Raw genomic sequence first — 24,015 nt, forward strand, 5'->3', positions numbered from 1 at the left:
TCGACTCCCATCTCCAATAACAGCATGTATTCCTCAGGCTAAACAAAAGCTAGACTTTTGTCTAATATCTGCTCAGGGTCCAGCTGCAGTGTTGGTGTCAACCTAGTTGGAAAGTGTGGGACTGAAACGGACTGACTGACCCATGTTGTAGGTTCCAGTTCCAATGCAGCTGTCCTGTCCAGTCTTAGCGAGAGTGCAGCACTAACCGTGAGACCTGGGCCTGTATTCACAAAGAGTCTTAAAGTAGGAGTGCTGATATAGGATCAGTTTTGCCTTTTTAGAGTAACATTACATAGAAAGAGGGGGGCCTGATTCTAGCTCAGCTCTCCTTTGTGAATACGGCCCTGGATCTGTTGGATTATGGCTGCTGTGTCTGTTTCTTTACGTTTCCCGATTGCCAAACCAATGCCCACTGTTTTAGCCCAAGGATCCCCCTTACTATATGAGATGTGTAATGTGTGTGTAGTAGTAGGAAAGTAAAAAAAAAAATTTGTCTCTTCAAACCTGGAAAGTGGTGAGGCGCTGACGTTTTTCGGCCGTGGCTTCATAGAAGAGCACTTGCATTGACAGACAGACAGACAGAGTATAGTAAGGAGTTTTCCAGTCCAGGGGCTGGTGTAGAGCAGGCCACATGAAAACAGACCCGGCCACTGTAGTCAGTCCACCACAGCCAATGATTAGTAGACTGAGACCATTAATAAGCACCATTACAGCTGCCTGCCTCCATCTCTTTTTCTCTCTCCTTCTTCTCCCAATCCCCCCCCCCCCCCCCCCCGTTCTGTTTTTCCTTTCCATTGACACGCTCCAGACATTACAGGCTTCCAATCTAAAAAGTATCCACGTTTCAAAACAAGCTCTTATAAACAGCTGTTATCCAGGTTCAGATCTGCTGCCGACAAAATCTGCCCTTCCTTTGTTTATCAGAAGACGTCATGGTCCTGAGAGAGGGGGATTCTGGGTCGGCTCGCTCCAGATCTGACCTCTGCTTGGACTGACCCATTTCTGGAGTGGACTCTCCTTGTCCCCATACGCACTCACACATGCCAACACACTGTAAAACCGTGAAACACATGACACGTTCATAACCTAAACGCCCCCCCCCCCCATTTGTATTTTATTAACCTTTGACTATTGGATGTTCTTGTAGGCACTTTAGTATTGCCAGTGTAACAGTATAGCTTCCGTCCCTCTCCTCGCTCCTCCCTGGGCTCGAACCAGGAACACAACGACAACAGCCACCCTCGAAGCAGCGTTACCCATGCAGAGCAAGGGAAACAACTACTAGAAGGCTCAGAACGAGTGACGTTTGAAACGCTATTTGCGCGCGCTAACTAGCTGGCCATTTCACTTCGGTTACACCAGCCTCATCTCGGGAGTTGATAGGCTTGAAGTCATAAACAGCTCAATGCTTGACGCAAAACGAAGAGCTGCTGGCAAAACGCACAAAAGAGTTGTTTGAATGAATGTTTACGGGCCTGCTTCTGCCTACCTCTGCCTACCTCTGCTCAGTCAGATACTTAGATACTTGTATGCTCAGTCAGATTATATGCAATGCAGGACACGCTAGATAATATCTAGTAATATCATCAACCATGTGTAGTTAACTAGTGATTATGATTGATTGTTTTTTATAAGATAGGTTTAATGCAACTTACCTTGGCTTACTGCATTCGCGTAACAGGCAGTTTCCTTGTGGAGTGCAACGAGAAAGAGGCAGGTCGTTATTGCGTTGGACTAGTTAACTGTTAGGTTGCAAGATTGGATCCCCCGAGCTGACAAGGTGAAAATCTGTCGTTCTGCCCCAGAACAAGGCAGTTAACCCACCATTCCCAGGCCGTCATTGAAAATAAGAATGTGTTCTTAACCGACTTGCCTAGTTAAATAAATCTTTAATCTGCACCCAAAAATACACATTTCTGATTGTTATAACTTGAAATCGGCCCTAAATAATCGGCCATTCCGATTCACCATGGTCTCCCACTGCTTCCCCCTTCCTGTCCCCCTGTTTGGCCTGATGGTTTTGACCTGTGTTTCCTTGCCAGAGTGGAATCTATATTCTGTTTTCCTCCCTTCATTGTGAAGCAGGTTTGTGTTTGTTTCTGTTTTTGTCAAGAGAAGGAAAGCAAACGCCAAGACTTTAGTCATTGTATTCAGATACAGTTTCCTCTGGGCCGGTTGGACACATAGCAACACCTACACAAACACACATTTACTCTCACACAAACTCTTGCTGGCTGGCTGGCTGGCTGGCTGGCTGTGTGTGCATACTCAAGGTCTGGCTGGCTGGCTGGCTATTCTCTTTATGACCTGCTTGAGTCATTAGTTAGTCAGCAGCCCCATAATGCACTGTGTCTCTTACCACACAGGTCTGCTTTGTTGGCCACATACCTCCCAGTTTGCTGTGCCGCCAGGCCAGGGCTCTGCGAAAGTAGGTTGGAGCAGTGAGAGCCTATTGTGGTCTTTCAGGGATGCCGTCCGCAGCAGGGATAGCCCTCTGCCAAAATGATTGTTATATGACAATGATGAGACACAATAGACTGATTCAGATGATGTCAGGGCCTGTGTTATTCATCTTCAATAAGAATACCTCCCTGCCTGTAGAAGTCATTGTGATAATGGTGAGGTGTGTGCATACTCAAGGTCAGTATAGAAAGAGTTAAGAGTTGACAGTAGTGTGGTGATGTGGAGTTTTGTGTGCTGAGAGTTTCTGCTTTAACAAGGTTACTATTGATTCTGTCTGCTAGTGAGGATAGGGAGGAGAGTTTGATCTATCGAGAGAGATGGAGGGGGGGACAGTAGTGCGGGGGGGAGATAGATTGAGGTGGAGAGAGGGGGACAGGAGTGAGGGGAGAGGGCGCAAGATTGAGGTGGAGAGAGGGGGACAGGAGGGAGGGAGAGAAAGAGTCCAGCGTAACGAATGCTATGGGGACAGGAGTGTCACGGCCCTTTGTGGTGTGGGTGGGGAACCCCTATTCAAGCAGCAGAGTTACAGGGGGGCATAGCTTGGTGTTCTGGATTCCACTGCACTACAGTCAGCATAACTTACAACCAAACACACAATGTACTAGTCTAGCTTCTTCAACAGCCAAACACATCATGTAGACTAACTACAACAGCACAGCATTCGTAATGAATACTCTTTTTTTTTTTGCTAGCTCTGCTAATTGACTTTCCACACAAACACACTTTGAATTTACAACCACTGCTCCCATAGCCTGGTCCTACATGTGTTTGTGCTGTCTTGCCAGCTCCTATGTTCATCATGGTCATGATGGAGTTGGCTAAACAGCACAAACAGATCGGGGACCAGACTAGTGCTCCCACCCTCTGTGCACTTATCAAACTTATAGGTCAGCGGTTCCCAACCTGTTCCGTCACGGGGGCCACCAAAATCACTGTCAAAAGCTCTTGAGGACTACCATTCACGAGTCAAGGATTTTTTTAAACATAAAATATCTCGGAGGTCAAATTTAGTTCATTTTTAGCAGTGATCTATTATTGTTATTGTAAATATTTTGCATTGTCAAAAGCTTCAAATACCATTTACACTCCTCACTGTTATTTTAAAATCTAAAATAAAATCATTAGTGGGTTGAAACCCACTGCAATAGGTTTGTTGTGCATTCCTTTGTAGGATAACAACAGCCTACCCAGTACCCTCTCTCCTTCTCTCTCCTGCTGTTGAGGCATCCTATGGTGGCGTTGATAGACTGTTACTGCCGTAAGGGTTTGCCTGTTGGCACGTAGACATGTACACATGTCTTTATTGGGTTACTGGGTGCTGTAGTTGTTTGACTGTTTCTGTGTTGGCATGTGGGGAAATAACCATTAGATAAGACACAAGGCTACTGGTGTCTCACGTGTGTTGGCCTGCTGCTAGCTGTTAGGAGAGACAGGATGCATTGCAGTAGTGATGCTGTTGATTTTCGTCTGAGATACTTTGTGTGTGTGTGTGTGTGTGTGTGTGTGTGTGTGTGTGTGTGTGTGTGTGTGTGTGTGCTTGTTTCGTTGTTTCTGTGTTGGCATTTGGTCAACGGCAGTTAAGACATAAAACTACTGGTGCCCTCTGTGCTGTTCTCCATGTGCGCTGACTGACTGACTGTCTGGCTTGCTGACTGACTGTCTGGCTTGCTGACTGACTGGCTGACTGGCTGACTACACCTCTCTGGTCAATATTGACCCTCTTTACTGATGGAAACAAATGTTGACCTTGTTGAAACTGACCGTTTGGTTATTATGCAAATCTTATTGGAGGGTCTTTACGTGGTCTTTCATAAAATATTAGAAGGGGCATCCAGTCATCCAACCAAAACATCGCCCCGGTCATTGAGGGCTTTATCCAACCAAAACATCGCCCCGGTCATTGAGGGCTTTATCCAATCAAAACATTGCCCCGGTCATTGAGGGCTTTATCCAACCAAAACATCGCCCCGGTCATTGAGGGCTTTATCCAACCAAAACATTGTCCTGCTCTTTGTGTACATTCAAGGGCTTTTCTCTGGGTTTGTGTAACGTGTAGCTCCAGTAACGTATAGCTCCAGTAACGTATAGCTCCAGTAACGTATAGCTCCAGTAACGTATAGCTCCAGTAACGTATAGCTCCAGTAACGTATAGCTCCAGTAACGTATAGCTCCAGTAACGTATAGCTCCAGTAACGCATAGCTCCAGTAACGCATAGCTCCAGTAACGTATAGCTCCAGTAACGTATAGCTCCAGTAACGTATAGCTCCAGTAACGTATAGCTCCAGTTCTGTTGGTCATTACGTTGGCTGAGAGCTTCTAAGGGAGTAGTGGAACTGTGTTGAAACCTGTGTGATTGTTTGTGCTGGGGGAGCAGTGTGGGAGAACTCCTCCCCTCATGCCGTCTCAATGTTCCCTAAACTCTCAGTGGGTCTGGGCCCTCCTCACGGATCCTCTGTGTTGTGGTTATGAAGGAGAATGTGCTGTGTCTGGGGTCTGGCTCTGGATCAACTTCCTGCTGCTGCTGGTGTGTTTACCTGGGTCTGGGCCTGCTGGCTGGGCTGTTGGGGGTCAAGCATGTCCTCAGGCCTGGGTACTCCTTCAACCCCCTCTCTCTGATCTCTCCCTGTCTCGAGGGGAGGAAGGAAAACAATGTGCCCATACTGGCTCTGTGGCTATAGGTATGGGACCTCCTCAGGGACACTGTGCTCTTACGCTCCTTTCGAGAGGTTTATTTGCCTGCTCGGCGACTCGCTTTCAACTCCCCCACCCTGCCACCCAGCCTCCCGGCCCTCCTCCTAGCTCTAGCAGGGTGTTTGCTTTCAGTATTAGCTGACCTCCTGACTCTGTTCTCCTTAGCACCTCCCTGGCTCTGCTTCTTACCCGAACACCTCTGCAGGGAAGCCACAACCGAGGCCACCGGCTGGGTTCCTCAGCGTTGTGTCTGGCTGAACTTAATCTGAATACAGCCATAGAAGCATGTATCACACCGAGGACGCCAACTGCTCTCGCCCACACCTCTGCCCTTTAACTGTCAACCTTTACGCATAGAATTTAAGAAAACACTGCTTGTCCGTTGTCTTCTTGTCGCCCGACACCATGTCGTCTTTACTTCATACTGGTTGTGTGTTTGTGTGCTCTCCTGTAGGTGTTCCAGGACCTGGGAGTGTCGGTGCTGGCCGGGGCGTCAGAGGGCTACAACGTCTGTCTGTTTGCCTACGGGCAGACTGGCACCGGCAAGACCTACACCATGATGGGCACGCAGGTGAGGAAGGGTTATAAACGCTTGACTTTATGCAGGTATAATGCATTACGACGGCGCTTATAAAGTGTTGTCAGGACAGTGTTACCTCTCATATAATCTGGAACATCCCCGTTTGGTGTTCTCTGCTGTGTGTTGAAAGGAGGCACAGTGATTTGATTTGGAGGCACAGTACCAATAAAGTGAATGACTCTTCTCTTTTCCTCCCTTGCGCTCTCCTCCTCCTCCTCTCCTCTCAGGACTCCATGGGCCTGACCCCCAGGATTTGTCAGGTAAGGAATCGGTCCCATAATTCAGTCTAGAGGGTCTCGTGAGGTAGTGTTCTGGCTATTGACCTGTTCCACCTGTCTGGTATCTCCAGGACCGATATAGTTGTCGTGACGTTGCCTCCTATGCACGCTCCTATGCACGCGGAACCAGGGCTCGTACCCGAAATCCTCATGCGGCTGTAATAAGTTGGTCATTCAAGTTATTCACAGGAGCGCTGTACTACTTCTGCTCTGTGGATCACACAAGACGACTCAGCGCCAGATTGATTTGGTTGTTTATCTTTTCTCTCCAGGGCCTGTTCAGATCTGACGCCACCTTCCCCGAAGGACAAAACTCCAGCAGGGTTGAGATCAGGTACGAGGGGGCTGTGTGTTTGCCTATTTCTCCTTGAGTGATCGCCTGACTCCAGCTATCAGTGAGCGCACATTGGTATCTAGGTGTCGTGCCAGTTCCTTGTGATGGTGCATTTTACTCTCCTTCACCTGCAGCTTTCTGGAGATCTATAATGAGCGTGTCCGTGACCTGCTGCGAGGCAGAGAACGGAAGAAGAAAGACTCCCTACGGGTTAGGGAGCACCCTGAGAAGGGACCCTACGTACAAGGTGAGGGGGCGGAACAAGTGTCTACTACATGAAGCCGTAGTGGTTGGTAGATACAATACCCATTAAGTCCAAATTTACACCGATCCAATGTGTGGGGAGGAATGCGTATGTGCGGGATAGGATTCACTCACCAACTCAGTGGATATGTTGTGTAGCTGTGGTGAGCAGTATAACGATAAAGGTTTGCATGCTTATTTTAGAGGTCAGTCTTAGTGGGATGTTGTGGTCCTCTTAGTCTTCTAGCCTTGTGTTTAGGACTCAACTTTGATTATTAATAACAGAGTTGCAATCTCGGCTTGAACCCAGGCTCTGCACTTTGCTCTCTCTTTTTCTCCCTCTCCCTCCCTAGCTCTCTCTCTCCCTTTGCCTCTCTCGTTCTCTCTGCCTCTCTCTCTCTTTCTTACTCTCTCACTCTCTCTCTTTTTTCTTTCATCACTTCTCTTTCTCTCTCTCCGTCTCCCCCTCTTCCCTCTATTCCCTCAAGCCCAACATCCACTCATTGTCTGTATCAGGAAAACTCCCCGAGCATCACAGGAAGGGATGTCACTTCCTGGTTGCAGCATGAAGCACATTGCTCTACTCTACACACAGACCAGATTATAATGTTTGGTTCTCCAGAGTCTCCTCTCTCTTTCTCTACCTGGTTCCCCCAACCCCTTACCACCATTAGGTCTCTTGGTCTAAGAAATGTGCAAAAATGTTTTCCTCACCACTGACTTCTAAGTTTACTGCAGAAAAAGGAGGATGTTACGTCATCACTTGGGAAGTTAAAAGCTATTGGAGGGTTTTTGTGGCTTTGCGAGACACCAGACGTGATTCAGCTGAACCACACTGTAGTAACTTAGTTCCTCATCACTTCCTAATCGCACATCACTGCCAACTCAGACAATGTTGTTCAATTAAACATTATTATTCTGTTTGATATGATTCTGCATATTTTTAGGTGGTATTGATAACTGCTTTCTGTCTGTCTGTCTCCTCCTCTCCTCTCCTCTCCTCTCCTCTCCTCTCCTCTCCTCTCCTCTCCTCTCCTCTCCTCTCCTCTCCTCTCCTCTCCTCTCCTCTCCTCTCCTCTCCTCTCCTCTCCTCTCCTCTCCTCTCCTCTCCTCTCCACAGACCTGTCCCAGCACGTAGTGTCTGACTACAAGCAGGCGGTGGAGCTATTGGAGGAGGGCATCGCCAACCGCATCACTGCGGCAACACACATCCACGATGCCAGCAGCAGATCCCATGCCATCTTCACCATACAGTACACCCAGGTGAGGTCCCAACCCGGCGTCAATCCAATCCCAGCACTTGGATTCACTTGCCCAGGTCACGACCCTGCCGATCCATCAGTCACAGTAGTTATACCAGTCTGTTTATTCGTCCCCATGCAGGCTATTCTGGAGAATAACCTTCCCTCAGAGATCGTCAGCAAGATCCACCTGGTAGACCTGGCTGGCAGGTGAGTTTGTTGAAGAGGTTAGCCCTGCGTGTTCCCAGATGCCTAATCATCCCAGATACAGGTCTCAGTATCCATGAGCAAGCTGCCTCCTAGTGGATCTCTTCTGCCATGACTGTGGGTTCACTGACCCGGCAGTCTCTTTTTAATCACACGGTAGCTTTTCGCTATGGTACAATTTCCAGCGTTGCGTTTCTCTAGAATATGCGATGTTCCAGTGTGTTGTTGTTGCTCTGCCTGACAGCGAGAGAGCAGACCCCCACTACTGCAGAGACCGACTCACTGAGGGATCCAACATCAACAAATCCCTGGTGACCCTGGGTATCGTCATCTCTGCTCTGGGTAAATATTAAACGGGACTTTTTTATTGGGAAGTACTGCCTTCCTATCTGTGTTCTACCATCTCCTTGTCAGAATCCACTTAGCTTTCAGTACACAGATCATGCTGTACATACATGCACATCTTTCATTCGTACAGGCTGATATTTGTAGATGTGCTCTCCGTACAGCACTGTGCCTCACGTAACTGACCCAGTGCCCTACTTATCTTCTGTTCTGTAAGACTAGCCAAGTGAGACTACCCTACTCCTAACCCAATCCTCCCCCCCTGTCCCCTGTCCTTGTCTCTTGTCTTTTCCTCTCATTGTCCCCATCTTTTGCCCCTGTCCCTGTCTCTGTCCTGTCCCTGTCTCGTTCCCTTTCTCTGTCTCTGTAACCTAACTCTCCCCTGTGTACGGCTATCTCCAATAAAACATCAATCCTGAACTACGTCTGTCCCTTTCCAGCCCAGAACTCCCAGATGTCCAGTAGTTGTCAGAGCATCAACAGCGTGGCCAGTGAGGGTGATGCAGGCAGCACTGTGGGCAGCCACACCAGCTCTCTGTCTGGGGGAGGAGGGGGAGGAGGAGGAGGAGGGAGAAGACACTGCTTCATCCCCTACAGGGACTCTGTCCTCACATGGCTCCTCAAAGACAGCCTGGGAGGAAACTCCAAGACCATCATGATCGCCAGTGAGTGAGGAATATTGGCATTGCGTTGCACATTTGCGTCAACTAGTGGGAGTGGAAATAGTGATCACCTTTTCTTTTGTTGCACTTATGATTTAGTCATTTGGCAATTTACGATGGGCAATCGTTTGTCTATACGACAGCACTGAAGAAAGACCGTTGTTGCTGAATGAGTCCAGTCAGTGGTTGGAATGAGGGTACTGTAGCGTTATTATCCCAACTATATATCTGACCCCCCTGCCTGTGTCTTGCAGCCGTGTCCCCGTCCTGCAGAAGCTACAACGAGACTCTCAGCACCCTGCGCTATGCTGCTCACGCCAGGAACATCGTCAACAAGCCACGCGTCAACGAGGCGAGTGTTCTGAGCATTCTGTTGTATGTTGCTGCGACCTTTCGTCCACCACCTAGTAAGCCTTGTCAAGAGGTTATGACCTCTCGACGTAACGATAGAGGTGTCGGACTGACAGTCGTAGGGACCTGGGTTTGAGTACCGGTTGGGGCTACAATATTAGTGGTAGCGTTTGCCTTTGCGCCATTCCATTGCCTCTGAGTGTTTGGTTGTGCTAGTGTCTGAGTATCGTAAAGGATCATGTCTTGCCTCCCGACAGGATGCCAGTGTGAGGTTGATCAGAGAGCTACGTGAGGAGATTGACAGGCTGAAGAGCATGCTGCTCAGCTTCGAGATGGTACTGGTTCCACTGGATCGGGGTTTTCACTAGGATTTATAATCGCATGCACCAGCGGTGTTATTGGGGGAAAACGATTTATTACTGCCTTTGTCTTGTGACATTGACCAAAATGTCTGTGGTAATTCCTTCACAGCAGCGGAATCCCAGCCCTTCTTTGAGCGACGAGCGAGACGGCAGTCTGTCCGACATGGTGTTACAGAACGAACTAAAGGTAGAGAGGCTCATCTATCAGACTTCCCACTAGAACTGTGTACCGTCACTTTTAGTAAATATTACCACATCTTGTCCTTTTTATACAATCTATGCTCCTGACTCCTCTCCACTCTGCCTTACCCTAATCTTCCCTCCTCCAGGTGGATCAGCTGACGAAGGACTGGTCAGAGAGCTGGCGGGACAAGAAGGAGCTGTTGGAACAGTACAGTGTGGATATCAACAGAGACCGGGCTGGTTTTCTCATACACTCCCTGTTACCACACCTTATTACACTGGACCGGGATGTACTCAGCACCGGGGTCACCTTCTATCACCTCAGGGTATATATAATACACACCTTCGGATACTAACACACATATCCTCATCCACGCCCTGGTACCACACCTTATTACACTGGATCGGGATGTACTCAGCACCGGGGTCACCTTCTATCACCTCAGGGTATATATAATACACACCTTCGGATACTAATACACATATCCTCATCCACGCCCTGGTACCACACCTTATTACACTGGACAGGGACGTACTCAGCACCGGGGTCACCTTCTATCACCTCAGGGTATATATAATACACACCTTCGGATACTACCACACATATCCTCATCCACGCCCTGGTACCACACCTTATTACACTGGACCGGGACGTACTCAGCACCTGGGTCACCTTCTATCAGCTCACGGTACGAGCGTGCATACGCATGGACGCTGGCACACAAGCGCGCGAGCACACGCGCACACAGACACACACACGCACAGGCACACGCACATACACACATCCACGGAACTCACGTTCTACATGTACCTCTGCACTACACTTCTTCTTTTGCTTCTTTCTATGACTGAAATGTTTCTCTTTTTTTTTGTCTACTAGATTCTCCCTCCCTGTTCTTCCTTCTCTCTCTTTGTACTGCTCGATGTTAAGACGAGGTGCGTTTTCACTCTGTCCCCTCTCTTTTTCTCCCCCCCCCGTTGTGAGGCACGGGCTCTGTGGACCTACGCCTATCCTGATTCTGACAACGACTAGAATGGCTGTAGGGCCGATGATTATGCCACTTCCTGTATTTAAAGAGCAGAAACCACCTTGGAATCCATACTGCTCCTGTAGTGGGGCTGTAGTTATATAAGCTAGCCTTTTTATCCCACAAGATAGCATTTGGTAAACAAATACTTGTTTTCCTGAGTGTAGGGCTCTGAGGCCTGTGAGAGTCATGCTTAGTGTAGTAGAACGTCATGTGGTAGTCATTTGTTCTGTTATGAAATGTTTGTTTTAGGCACACCCAACCGTGCCTTTGTTGACATGTTTTTTTCTCTCCCATCCACCTTTTAAACCCTCTGTCATCCTGAACTCTTCACTACCCTCTGTTGTAGGAGGGGGTGACCACGATTGGACCTCAGGACAAACTGGTTGAACCACAAATAGGTAGGCTGATGTCATGTTGATATCTCCTATGTTCTCGGTTTATTATCTGTCATATTGATATCTCCTATGTTCTCTGTCATATTGATATCTCCTATGTTCTCTGTCATATTGATATCTCCTATGTTCTCTGTCATATTGATATCTCCTATGTTCTCTGTCATATTGATATCTCCTATGTTCTCTGTCATATTGATATCTCCTATGTTCTCTGTCATATTGATATCGCCTATGTTCTCTGTCATATTGATGTCTCCTATGTTCTCTGTCATATTGATATCGCCTATGTTCTCTGTCATATTGATGTCTCCTATGTTCTCTGTCATATTGATATCTCCTATGTTCTCTGTCATATTGATATCTCCTATGTTCTCTGTCATATTGATATCTCCTATGTTCTCTGTCATATTGATATCGCCTATGTTCTCTGTCATATTGATATCTCCTATGTTCTCTGTCATATTGATATCGCCTATGTTCTCTGTCATATTGATATCTCCTATGTTCTCTGTCATATTGATATCTCCTATGTTCTCTGTCATATTGATATCTCCTATGTTCTCTGTCATATTGATATCGCCTATGTTCTCTGTCATATTGATATCTCCTATGTTCTCTGTCATATTGATATCGCCTATGTTCTCTGTCATATTGATATCTCCTATGTTCTCTGTCATATTGATATCGCCTATGTTCTCTGTCATATTGATATCTCCTATGTTCTCTGTCATATTGATATATCCTATGTTCTCTGTCATATTGATATCTCCTATGTTCTCTGTCATATTGATATCTCCTATGTTCTCTGTCATATTGATATCTCCTATGTTCTCTGTCATATTGATATCTCCTATGTTCTCTGTCATATTGATATCTCCTATGTTCTCTGTCATATTGATATCTCCTATGTTCTCTGTCATATTGATATCTCCTATGTTCTCTGTCATATTGATATCTCCTATGTTCTCTGTCATATTGATATCTCCTATGTTCTCTGTCATATTGATATCTCCTATGTTCTCTGTCATATTGATATCGCCTATGTTCTCTGTCATATTGATATCTCCTATGTTCTCTGTCATATTGATATATCCTACGTGAGTATTAGATAGATCTCGTGCATGCAGTACATGTCTTTTGGAGAAGCATTTGCAACTTCAAATGTGTTTGATTTTTGGAGTTCCTTAGTGTATGTCTTTCCCCTCCAGTCCTCCAGGGCGGCGCCACCTGTGAGATAGAAAACCAGTCTGGGGTGGTCACCCTGAGGCCGCTGCCAGGGAGTGTCTGCATGGTCAACGACAGGGAGGTGACAGAGCCCTGCAGACTGGCCCAAGGTAGGCCCTCACCTAGTTCTCAAACACTCTCTTCTGAATCCCTTGTCAAAGAGTGTCTGTCTTGTTACACTTCAGTTTACAGTAACAACAGTGCCAGAGTAAGCTGTGCAGCTAGGAGCGTGTAGAGTAGCACTTGGAGGCCCAACAACTGTGTAACATTTTTTGGTATACATCTCTCTGTCTTCAGGGTCAGTGATCACAATTGGAGGTGTTCACAAGTTCCGGTTCAACCACCCAGCAGAGGCTGCAGTCCTGAGGGAACGCAGACGGGTGGGTACTCCTGAGCATAAATATGATCATGATGACGATGACGATAGTGATGGTGGTGGGGATGATGATACCTAACGACATCCTCTTCTTGACAGGCCAGTGAGGGTGCACTGAACTGCAGCTACAGTGACCTTCGATCCTTAACCTCCGACCCCAGGTAAACAAACACATACACACACACTCAATGTAAACTAACCAGCACCCACTGACAAGCACAGGCCAGGAGCATTTCTGAACTACACTACACTATGTGCTGAAAGGATTCTGCTGAGCTCTCATAGTAGACTCATGGAATACATCTTTTCTATGTATTTTATGTAGTACAACCTACCACTGGTACAAAGGATTAATGGCTAGTAATGCATCATGCATGTTTCTGTGTACAGAACGACAGAGAGAGAGTGCTTACAATGTACATAGACGTGACACAGACTGACCAGGGGAATTTAGGTGAAAGCTATGATCCCTTATTGATGTCACATGTTGTATCATTTTCATTCAGTGTAAGCTGAAGGGGGGGGGGGGGGGGTCAGGTTAAATAAGTATTTTTAAGCCTTGAGACAATTGAGACGTGGATTGTGTATGTGTGCCATTCAGAGGGTGAATGGGCAAGACAAAAGATTGAAGTGCCTTTGAACTGGGTATTGAAGTGCCTTTGAACGGGGTATGGTAGTACAGTAGGTGCCAGGCGCACCGGGTTGAGTCAAGAACTGCACCGTTGCTGGGTTTTTCACGCTCAACAGTTTCCTGTATGTATCAAGAATGGTCCAATTAACACAACTGTGGGAAGCATTGGAGTCAACATGGGCCAGCATGGGGAAGGTGTTCTCATTTTTTTAAATCAGTGTCTTGGTGGAATCATAGTTTGTTGTTTACAGACAAGGCTGGGCCGTTGCTTGGTTACAGGAGAGACGCTGCATTAAACTCTAACAACATTAGCTCTCATTAAAACTCTGCTTAGGCAAGGAGCCAGAGGTCTCAGTGTTTTAGGGATCTCTGTCCTTAACGAAAGCTTTACTGCGCTGAGGTAAAATTGTCGTAGAGCATCTTTGAACAGATTACTGAAAATGTGTAGGCTCGATGAAGATTTGTTTTCAACTATCTCTATTCCATTGGAATGAATTCAGCTTTTATTTGGTATTTGGTCACGTCTGTGTTCTGGCCCTACTTTTCACTCATTTGTATTTATGTCTATGTGAACAGGCTTGGAGGAGAGGTGGTCCTGGGACAGACCGGGTACTGTGTGGCTGAAGGAGAGGATCTAGCCAGCAAGTCGCAGTGTGTAGAGGACCAGGTGAAGTACGTGGAGGAGCGAAGGGGGTACGTGGAGTGTTTACGCCAGGAGATCCAGACTGAACAGAGACGGGCTGAGAGAGACCTGGAGAGCGAACAGGCCCATCTGAGACAACAACACATTGACAGTGAGTAGCACACCTTCATCGAGTCACACAGTACTCAGTACAATACATAATGTATAGTATACTTTGAGAGAATAGCTTGAATGTGGATTTGACCTGTCTCTCAGTAGAGACATGTTTTGATACATTAGAGATGTAAAGAGAAATAGATGTTACATGTAGATACATGTTTTGCATTTTTGTCACAGAACATTATACATTCCCCTATGTATTTAGTTGGACAGTGAAGCTAGGACTTTTGATTTGACTCCACACTCCAGCATTTTGGATGCTGGGGGTAGCATAGCGTTAAGAGTGTTCGGCCTGTAACCGAAACATCGCTGGTTCGTATTCTCGAGCCGGAAAAGGTGGAAAAAAGCGTTGTTCTGCCCTTGAGCAAGGCAGTTAACCCACAACAACAACTGCTCCCTGGGCGCCGATGACGTCGATTAAGGCAGCCCGCCGCACCTCTCTGATTCAGGGGGGTTGGGTTAAATGCGGAAGACACATTTTGGTTGAATGCATTCAGTTGTGCCACTGACTAGGTATCCCCCTTTCCTAAATGATTCATATTTGAAGATCAAATGTTTGGTTTCACAACACTTCTACGTTAATGTGGATGCTACCATGATTGCGGATAATAATGAATGAATTGTGAATAATGATGAGTGAGAAAGTTAGAGGCTTTTAAATATCATAACCAATATTAGCATTTTTTGGGGGGGGGGGGGGGGGTATGGTGAGAGGTTAGCATGTCTTGGGGGAGGGATATTTATGCCTCTAACTTTCTCACTCCTCTTTATTCACGATTCATTCATGGTTATCCATAATCATGGTAGCATCCACATGAATGTAGAAGTGTTTAGAAACATCTTCTATTCTTATTTACAGTAAAAGTGACTCCAAAATGACACAATAGATTATTTACCAGTGGTGTATATTGGGCACAACATAATGTGAAACACAACAAATCCATAATGCAAATGCATCCAACATCTTTGTAGAGTCACAAGCTTGTTGATGTAGGCATTGTGTTAGGAATACTGGTACCGAATACTCAACGTTTGACTACTTTAATACACATACCTGTGTAAGTGAATTTGTCAAAATACTTATGACACCTTCAAATGTGAGAAATAGATACATAAAGTGCTTTCATTTCTAAATGGTAAAACAGATATGTATGAAAATACCCTTAAATAAAAGGTGACATTATGTACTGTCGCCTCATATGAAACATATGGTAAAAAAAAAAACATGCTAAAGAGTAGAAAAAGTTTTAGCTTCACTGTCCCAAAAAAATACGTAAGGGAGCGGATCTGAAAAATATGTTGTTAAAGTTTGTATGTGCAGATAGTGCTTATTTAATTTATGCATGTCATTTGTTTCCTCTGTCTACAGTCCAGCAGTGGATTCTGCAGGAGAAGCAGCGTCTGGCAGCAATAACGTTAGAAGAAAAAGGAACTCAGGAGTTTGGTGTACAGACTGATCCTATTCCAGCTCCCATCCTAGACAGCCTGCTAACGGAAGGTTCGGAAGGTTCTGAGGAAGGGTGTGGTCAAACAGTGGCTCCTCCCTCTAAAGTTGTTCTAAACAGGAAGAAGGTTGTTCAGGAGGAGCTGTTACGATATCACGCCTTGCGGCGCGCCGAGACCCGATTTCGACGCAAAAGACTTCACTACCAGCTGGAGAGGATCGCTCGCAAGCGCCATCTACTAGAGGCTAAGAGGGAACTGCAGCGGCTGGAGAAGGCCCTGCCACCAGGTCTAGAGAGCCCTGCTTCCCCTGAACTAGTGTCCTCCTCAAGTTCCAGAGGACTTCAACCTGTCTTGCGCAGGCATTCTTTCTCATCGGACCTTCTGTCCCGATTGTACCCCCAACACACCCCAATCTTCAGGTCAGTATGAAGTCTCTCACAAATATATCTATTCAAGCCAATATTTGACTAGTATAAAGGAATTACACAGGCATGGTGTAAAGGATAATGTATTTCTTTACCCCCCCGTTTTGTTTTCCCCAACAGCCACTTCCTGAAGAGAAACAGACCATCTGAACTGACATTTGGTTCCATCAACTCAAGACAGTGGGTGTCTGACGAATGTCTTCCACGCGAAAGGACGAGGAGTCGCTCCAACACATTCTCCTCAGGAACAGGACCCAGTAGTCAGGAGCAGGGGTGGAGGAGCAGAACCAGTTCCTCTGAGAACCTTAAGCTGCCTGTGAAGGACGAGGAGGAGGCTCTAGCTCAGCCACCATGTCGTGAAAGACCCGAGAGGAAACCACTGCTTCCAAAACGTGGCCTTGAATTTACATTCAAGAACAATCAGAACCCATCGCAATCACAAAATGGTGGGACTTTACAGTCAAGCAGTAATGTCATCGTGAAGGAACCAACAGTTACAGTAAGCAAATCCAGCAGTCAGACTCAGAAGACTCAATGTAAGGCAGTGAAGAGCCTTCCCCGTGGAGGTAGAAAGGGCTTGGAGACCATCCGGAAGGTCTTATCACACTCAATCGGCCCTGGATTAAAGACCGCGTTGGCTAGGGTGTTTAGAAAGCCACCATCAGGACTGAGTAGAAGGACCAAGCCCACTGGTAAAACAGCAAGCCGATTTCACTGGAAACAAAACCGAGGTGTAGAAGAAGCCAATATGAGCAGAAAGAAATGCACAATGAAAACAACTGTCTCATGTGAGGATCTTGATCAGAAGACTCCTTCGCATGATTGTAGGCAGAGACAAAGACGGTGGCACAGTGCAGAGACTCTGATAAACCAGACTAGCATCCTAAGGTGGGTGCAGAGACCGCAGGGACTGGCAGGATGGGAGGAGTATGACAGTGAGGGAGAAGAGGAAAGGGAGGGTGACCACTCCTCAGACTGTGACAGCTTGTTCTCCATGGACTCCCTGTCCTCGGCCTATGCCACAGCTCTGGCAGAGCAGCTGAGGCAGGAGGAGGCTATCCAGAGCGAAGCAGAGAGCGAAGACAGTCAGATGTCAAAGGACTCACTCGCCATGGAGAGCAGAGGGAAACGTGTTGTATCTAGGCTGGCACAGAGATGGACTGGGGAAGTACCCAGTCACTCTGTGGTGAGGGGTCTCAATCCTTCGATTGAAAAGACTATGAGCATGGCTTCAGATATTCAGCAAACTGGAGAGGAAATCGAAGACATTGGGAAACCAAATGAAATGCCTGCAGAGGTTTACTGGAGCCATCATGGCGGTCCTAAAACAGGAGTCAATGAAGCAACCGGCACGACAAAGGAATCACGGTACCAGAAGCAGTCAGCGAAAGAACCCAGGTGTAGAGACACTGTATCAAAGTTGAGTGAAGAGCTTGGGCACGTCCACGCCATGTTGACCGGCAGTCCTCGCTCTCTGAGTAGCTGTAGTGTGAGGGAGCCAGAGAGTTTACTAGCGCTTACGGACGCCTGGTCCTCCACTGATGCAGCAGATAGTCCCAGGATACCCAGGGACTCTGCCGTGTTGAGGAGGAGGACGGTGTTTAGTCACGGTGCATTGGACAGCAGCAGTTGTCCCAGCCCCGTCAGTGCCGATCTGTCTGACTCTCTGAGTGTATTTGGATCCACTGAATCCCATAGCTCCGCATCTACTGATGGAACAGAGGGAGAACAGGTCACAGTAGAGGAACAAAATCTTGGGGTTTCAGGGGGGACAACTGATACTTTGAATTTACATAATTCTCAGCTCCTCCAAACGACAGCGCCACATATAATGATACCATTGATTCAGGAGCCAGTATGTTGCGAAGACTATCTTAAAAGGCAGACAGTCAGTACAGAAGGTTTGCTGAAGGTGTCTATTGATGATCCAGGCTTTTGCAACAATCAAAATGGAGATGTCTCATCAGAGATTCCTTCGCATAGATCAGCATTTTCTCCAACCATTGACTATAAGACTCAATGCATCCCGTCAACATTGGAGGCTGCAATGTTCCATGGGCATCAGATGCAGCAGGAAACATTACCTAAACCTGAAGGCGGCATGTTGAACGAAACATTGGACATTGAAAGTGTCCCAAAGAATCCTTCTGGAGATAATGACCTATTCAATGTAGATGGAGACATGGAAGAAGTCAGAGTGGAGGAGTTTTGTGAAGCTAGCAATACCAAAGACACATCAATTAAAAGTGAGTTTAAATTGCTGCAAAATCTTGGAGCCAAAGTCACAGAGCAGAATTGTTTGTCACCAGAGCAGGAGTCTTTCAAAGCATCTTGTAAAAATCCCAGAAAGAGGAACAAAGTCCTGCAGGACAGTTTCATTGGCAGCTTGAAAATTCCAAAGAGGAGCAATGAAGGGGATTTTTGTACATTCTCCACTGTCAAGAACAGCCAGGAAGTTATTTGGTCAGATGACAAAAATAACACTAGTGAATTAAAAGACAAACAAACTTCATTTGCAGTTGATTCATTTAAACTAAATCTGGGCTGCAATGAAGATAACTTCCAACGAGATACCTCAGCAATGTCAGTGTCTGTGCACATATCCCAAGAACATTTCTCCCCATGTGACCATAAAACCATTGAAACAGATGGCCATAAAGGCACTCCTTTCGGAGAGAGTGAAGTTATTATAAAGACAAGAGAAGTAAATCAAGGTGAAGAAATAGAAGTTCAAAGGCAGGGTGAAAAGCTGATCTCAGATGGCAAGAGAAGAGATGTAGAAAATGGTAGATGGGGACCTCACCATGGGGACAGTAACTGTAGTCCAATAGACCAGCGAATCTCAGAGGTGGTAAAGGAGCATATGAGGATGTCAGGTATAGATGGGGATGGAGACAACAGTAACAGTGAACTAGAGAGTCAAAGTAGTCAAAGCCTTAATGCCTTGCCAACAAGTAATCCTAACAAATGTGATTCCCCAAAGGATCTACAAATAGTTAGTAATCATCAAGTAGCCGCCCCACTGAGGAGCATTAATCCTGTCTCTTGTTCGACATCAGAAAAGTCTCTTATCTGTTCTGAGAAGCTGAAGATGGACAACATGACAGACATGGAAAATCTAAGCCATGAAAAAGTTCTTAGACACTCTACTTCCCTCATATTCATTTCCATGAAACAATCAAGTTTTATTACCAAAGACAATGATTCAGACGGTACGACAAAGATCCCCTCCGAGTCCCAGTTAAGTCAGAGCATTCGAAAGAAAGTAAGAGAGGTGCAACTGAAACATGGAATAACTGATGTTGACAAGGGTCTGGATGCTTCTGGCTGTGCTGTCATAGCAGCAAATGATCAAGCAAGTGTAAATTCTGGTGCTGCATCTTTCATTGTAAAAAGCCGTGAGATCAAATTAAGTCTGGCATTGAACAACCAAGGGCAACCTGAATACATCAACAAACCTGTACTGCTACCAATGGGACATTCTTCAGGGTCTACTTTCACTTCCACCATACCCAAAGAATGCTTAGTTTCTCAAGGGAAAAGGTTGGAAAGAGATGTCCCTTTTCAACATATGGGCAACATAAAGAAACCAACAGGTCCTGAGAAGTATCATCCTCATCTTAACTGTCTTGGTAATAATGATAAGCAAACTGTCAACCAGGCTGGTTCACCTCAGCAAACCCTGAAACCTAGTGCTCTACAACCTCTCCAGAACTGCCAAGGAACAATGTCCTCAGTGACTACGCCACCAAATAAGGCCTTTGCACATTTAAGGGACATCATAATGGATTCAGAGGTTCAAGGCAAAAACAAGAACCAATGCAAATTGATCTCCCCAACAGGTGCAGGTGGACAACTTGATCTAAAGGATCGTGATCGGCATGCAGCTGTAGATTCATTCTCTAACAAAGGCAGACTTCAACGTACACCAGAAGACACTGACAAGCACCACAACAGTCAAATACGCTCAAATAATCCACAGTCTGTCGATGCTATAAAAACTCTGACTGTCAGTCTTCACTGTGACATTTTATGTGAATCACAGAAGCTAGAGGAGAAAGAGGTCCGAAAAGAGTTCCAAAAAGACACCCCTTATGCCACAAATCTCAGTAAGGAACTACCACAGTCAAAGTGCTCATCTGAAACTCAGGTAGACACATTTCATAACACTTGTGTAACCGTCGATCCTGATCCTAAAAATAAACATCCCAGTGTAAAACACAACAAATGCCATATTGAAAAATGGCTGAAGGCTCAGTGCAATGTGAGAAACTTTGCCTCGGACAATACCAAAGGTTGCCAAATGGCAAACATTGAAGAGGGGTCAATGACAGAAAAACCACGGACAAAGTCTCTTGTATCCTCCTTTGACGTACCAAGTGAAATGAATAGTAATGGATCTTCTACATCCCAAATAACACAGGGAAGTAGTGATGCTAATATGAAGATATTGGGTGACATTTGCGGAGATATCATGTCCAGAAAGGGAAATAACAAAACATCTAATTTCAGGCAACCCCATCAGTTCAGTGGTAGTAGTGTTGTTCATTGCAAAAAGGGAACGTCCAAGAGGTTCAGAAGGTCCAAAGTCCAGGCACCTCCTAGCTCATCCTCTGACTCCACACTCAAGTCTTCCTCAGACGAAGAACAGAAAATAATTCCCAGGTTGCATCGAAGCAGATCTTCATCAACAAGAATGAAGCCTGAATCTCAAACTCATGGGAAATTAGAGGTCAGTCAATGCAATGGTGCAGCAATTCCTCCAGTGAAAAGACAATCACCACAGTCAAAAGACAATCACAATATGGAAGCTTGTACTGTCCCGACCCCGGGTGAATATGACGATAAAGCTGGAGTTGGCATCAGTTTGGGTAAGAAAGAACACAGCCTCAATGGACAATCAGCACATACTCTTGCAATGGAGAAAAGGACCATTCGGGAGAAAATCATGGCTTCCAGTATTAAAGAAAATAAGATGTCACACTACACACCAAAGCCTCAGGATTCGCCAATGCATTTTGCCTCCAGTGATGTCAATCCCTTTGTTCACCAATGGCAAGAAGAAGAGCCAAACCAAAGGTGCTACAAGAACCAGGTGTTTGGAAGTGCTGCTGACATATCTTGCAAATCCCCCATGCTGGATTCCACTGACAAACGCATCACTAGATGCTGCAGTGTCGACAACGGTTTAAACGTACAAAACTCTCCTTTCAACTCCCACCTGAGCACTTACGCCAACAACAAGGGACTCTCCAGCACCCTGAGCAGCATGGAAGAAGATTTAAAAGGTCAAACGTCCCCCAAAGCCCATCTGAAAGGATGTACTAACCAAGCCTCTAGTATTGACGATCACAATCAACCACTGATCCGGACCATGAGTTGTAACTCTTCTTCTTGCCATGATGTATCTGGAGATCCTGGTAACAGCTCTGGCCAGGTAGATGAGATCATGTTGGTCTACTCCTCAGAGCAGGAGTCTCAGTCTAAGGGGTTTCAGAGTCCTGAAACACACACCACATGTGACCACAGCACCCAGACAACCATGACTCAAGAAACCATGACTAAGACAACGATCAACCATAGTGATTTACAGAGTAGAAACAACCATCACAGACTGAGCAGCACTCAGGTACCAGTGTTGCAGAAGAATACAGAGGCCAGTAGAAAGACCACCACATGGGCCAGCCTTCAAAACATGTCTGAGCATCTCTCTCAGCTGATACACAACACTTCCGATCTTCTGGGAAATGTTCAGGGTATGAGGTCTGGCGATAGCCTCAGACATAGTCCGATAAGAAATGTTAAATATTCATCTCATCTGTACTCCTCCAGAGATTGGACCAAGAGAGACTGCTCAACACAAACTGCAGTAGATATTGGGATCCAGACTGAAAGGACTTCAACAACCATTCAAGACAAAATGTTTATCCACCAAACTCTGTCCACGGAGAGGTCCAAAGCTCATGAAGTTAATGTGATAGTCAAAGTGATTGGCTCAGAAGTTCTTAATGTGTCACAAGAGAAAGAGCTCCCCCTTCAACATCAACTCAAGAACAGGCCAGATGATAGGATTCAGAGCATTCCTGACCTGCGACTCAATGGCTCCACTGTTAACCAAAGATATATCTTGGAACCAGAGAGTGTCCCTCACAAAGTGCCTTCTCTGGAGACTGTTGTCCAATGTCACAGCCATTCAAATCCTGCCATTCATTGTAGAAGCAATGAGGACTGCAAACCTGAGAGAATGTCCTTCTCCAAAAGCTTGGGAGTCTCTGAAGTCTGCAATAATTTGTCAGAAATACTCAGACCAGAAAGCCGTAACATCTTGAGAAGGAGTGACCCGGGAATAGGCTGTATAAAACAAGCGAGCTCCACAGATCGCGCATGCTCACCCATTCTCACTGTAAGTCCTAGGGCTGGTTCCAACCAGAGCAGTAGAACATCTTTACAGAGTCTCAAAGAACAACAGAAGTTTGAGATGCAAAATAGAAGTAAAGAACACATTTCGCCCCGAAAAGAGTGCCAGTCAACACCTTGTTTAAATTTCAGCGAACAGAAAACATGCGTATCTTTCACAAAGAATGATAAGCTATCAGGACATGACTCCCTTCATCTGTGTGAGAAGCCTTGTGATATGTCCACCCTAAAATCAACTGGACCAATATCTCTCGAGAACGTGAGTGCCCTCAGCAATTCAAGCCCAAAAAGGTCTGATGGATGCTCAGAAAGTCTTAGTTCGTCCATTGATAAATACATCCACAATGAAACCAGAATTGTCAGCCACGAAGAAGAAGGGGAAATGGGCACGTGGCACAAAACCAGCCAAAGTCCAAGATGTTCTCTTCCTTCTGTTCTAAGCAGTAATGGAGTCACTTTACTGAACCACACCTCTCTCACCTTCAGGCAGACGGATGTGTCCAAAAAGGAGGAGAAATCCATCTCTTCTTTTGGAGATCAACTAAGCCACAGGAGACATTCAATAGACTACCACCACTGTCGACCCTCAGAGGGCCCAGTAGAGTGCTTCAGTGGTGCTTATGATCATTCCCCTCTCAGTGACGACACCGTCCAGGTTCAGGAGGATGACATGGTGTCATTGGCCCCAAGTGAGTGCAACACAGACGTCCTTGTGAACATCAACCCAGTCACCCACACTTCCAACTTCCAACACTCACCACAGCAGCGAGATTGCCAGTGTCTCCCTGAGGACCTACCGGTGCACAACAAGTTTACCAACTGGTCCGGTATCAGCCAGCATCCATCTGACAGAGGACAGATTAGTAGTTCAATGAAACCAGCCATATATCTACCCACTGGTCACAAAGCACAGAGGAACCAGCCAGAGTGGTCCAGTCTGAGTCCAGAGTCCACGTTCCAGAAGATCAGGAAGACGAGGGAGATAGAGAGGCTGCGTATGGAGCGAGAGCAGGTCATGGCTACAGTCCAACTGAACATGAACCCTCATCAGCTGACCGTGGAGCTGACTGAAGCAAAGCTACACTACGGTCTGGGAGAGACAGACATGCTGTTGAAGATCCTAACTTCTGGAGGAACCAAGGAGGAGGAACCATCCACTGTCCCTACTAAACAGCAGCTCTATGAACGGTAAGGCTATAAATGGCCCTATGTATGTGATTAAGGAAGAAAAAGGCCTTATGTATGTGATTGTCTTGATATTATGATGTAATTAGATAGCTATAAAATGGTTGTTTTTTTAAATGTACATTTCTTCTCTATGCTCCTC

At 46.1% G+C, this 24,015-nt stretch overlaps 1 protein-coding gene across 2 annotated transcripts in view; it reads left to right on the forward strand.

The window, feature by feature from the left end:
• stard9 (StAR-related lipid transfer (START) domain containing 9) overlaps window positions 1–24,015 on the forward strand; it is a 55,896-nt gene that overhangs the window by 17,136 nt on the left and 14,745 nt on the right. Inside the window, exons 4-22 of one of the 2 annotated variants that reach the window (XM_031828631.1) lie at window positions 5,610–5,726; window positions 5,963–5,995; window positions 6,286–6,347; window positions 6,482–6,594; window positions 7,711–7,853; window positions 7,974–8,041; window positions 8,283–8,380; window positions 8,824–9,048; window positions 9,300–9,397; window positions 9,654–9,731; window positions 9,868–9,945; window positions 10,088–10,267; window positions 11,319–11,370; window positions 12,576–12,701; window positions 12,889–12,971; window positions 13,067–13,128; window positions 14,175–14,392; window positions 15,770–16,265; window positions 16,392–23,876. In XM_031828631.1, coding sequence (XP_031684491.1) covers window positions 5,610–5,726; window positions 5,963–5,995; window positions 6,286–6,347; window positions 6,482–6,594; window positions 7,711–7,853; window positions 7,974–8,041; window positions 8,283–8,380; window positions 8,824–9,048; window positions 9,300–9,397; window positions 9,654–9,731; window positions 9,868–9,945; window positions 10,088–10,267; window positions 11,319–11,370; window positions 12,576–12,701; window positions 12,889–12,971; window positions 13,067–13,128; window positions 14,175–14,392; window positions 15,770–16,265; window positions 16,392–23,876 — 9,815 coding nt within the window. Of the gene's footprint in view, window positions 1–5,609; window positions 5,727–5,962; window positions 5,996–6,285; window positions 6,348–6,481; window positions 6,595–7,710; window positions 7,854–7,973; window positions 8,042–8,282; window positions 8,381–8,823; window positions 9,049–9,299; window positions 9,398–9,653; window positions 9,732–9,867; window positions 9,946–10,087; window positions 10,268–10,315; window positions 10,510–11,318; window positions 11,371–12,575; window positions 12,702–12,888; window positions 12,972–13,066; window positions 13,129–14,174; window positions 14,393–15,769; window positions 16,266–16,391; window positions 23,877–24,015 lie in introns of those variants that run through there. The other variant, XM_031828632.1, reaches the window with a different exon arrangement.

The sequence above is a fragment of the Oncorhynchus kisutch genome, linkage group LG7 (genome assembly GCF_002021735.2).
Source record: "Oncorhynchus kisutch isolate 150728-3 linkage group LG7, Okis_V2, whole genome shotgun sequence".
Lineage (NCBI taxonomy): Eukaryota > Metazoa > Chordata > Actinopteri > Salmoniformes > Salmonidae > Oncorhynchus > Oncorhynchus kisutch.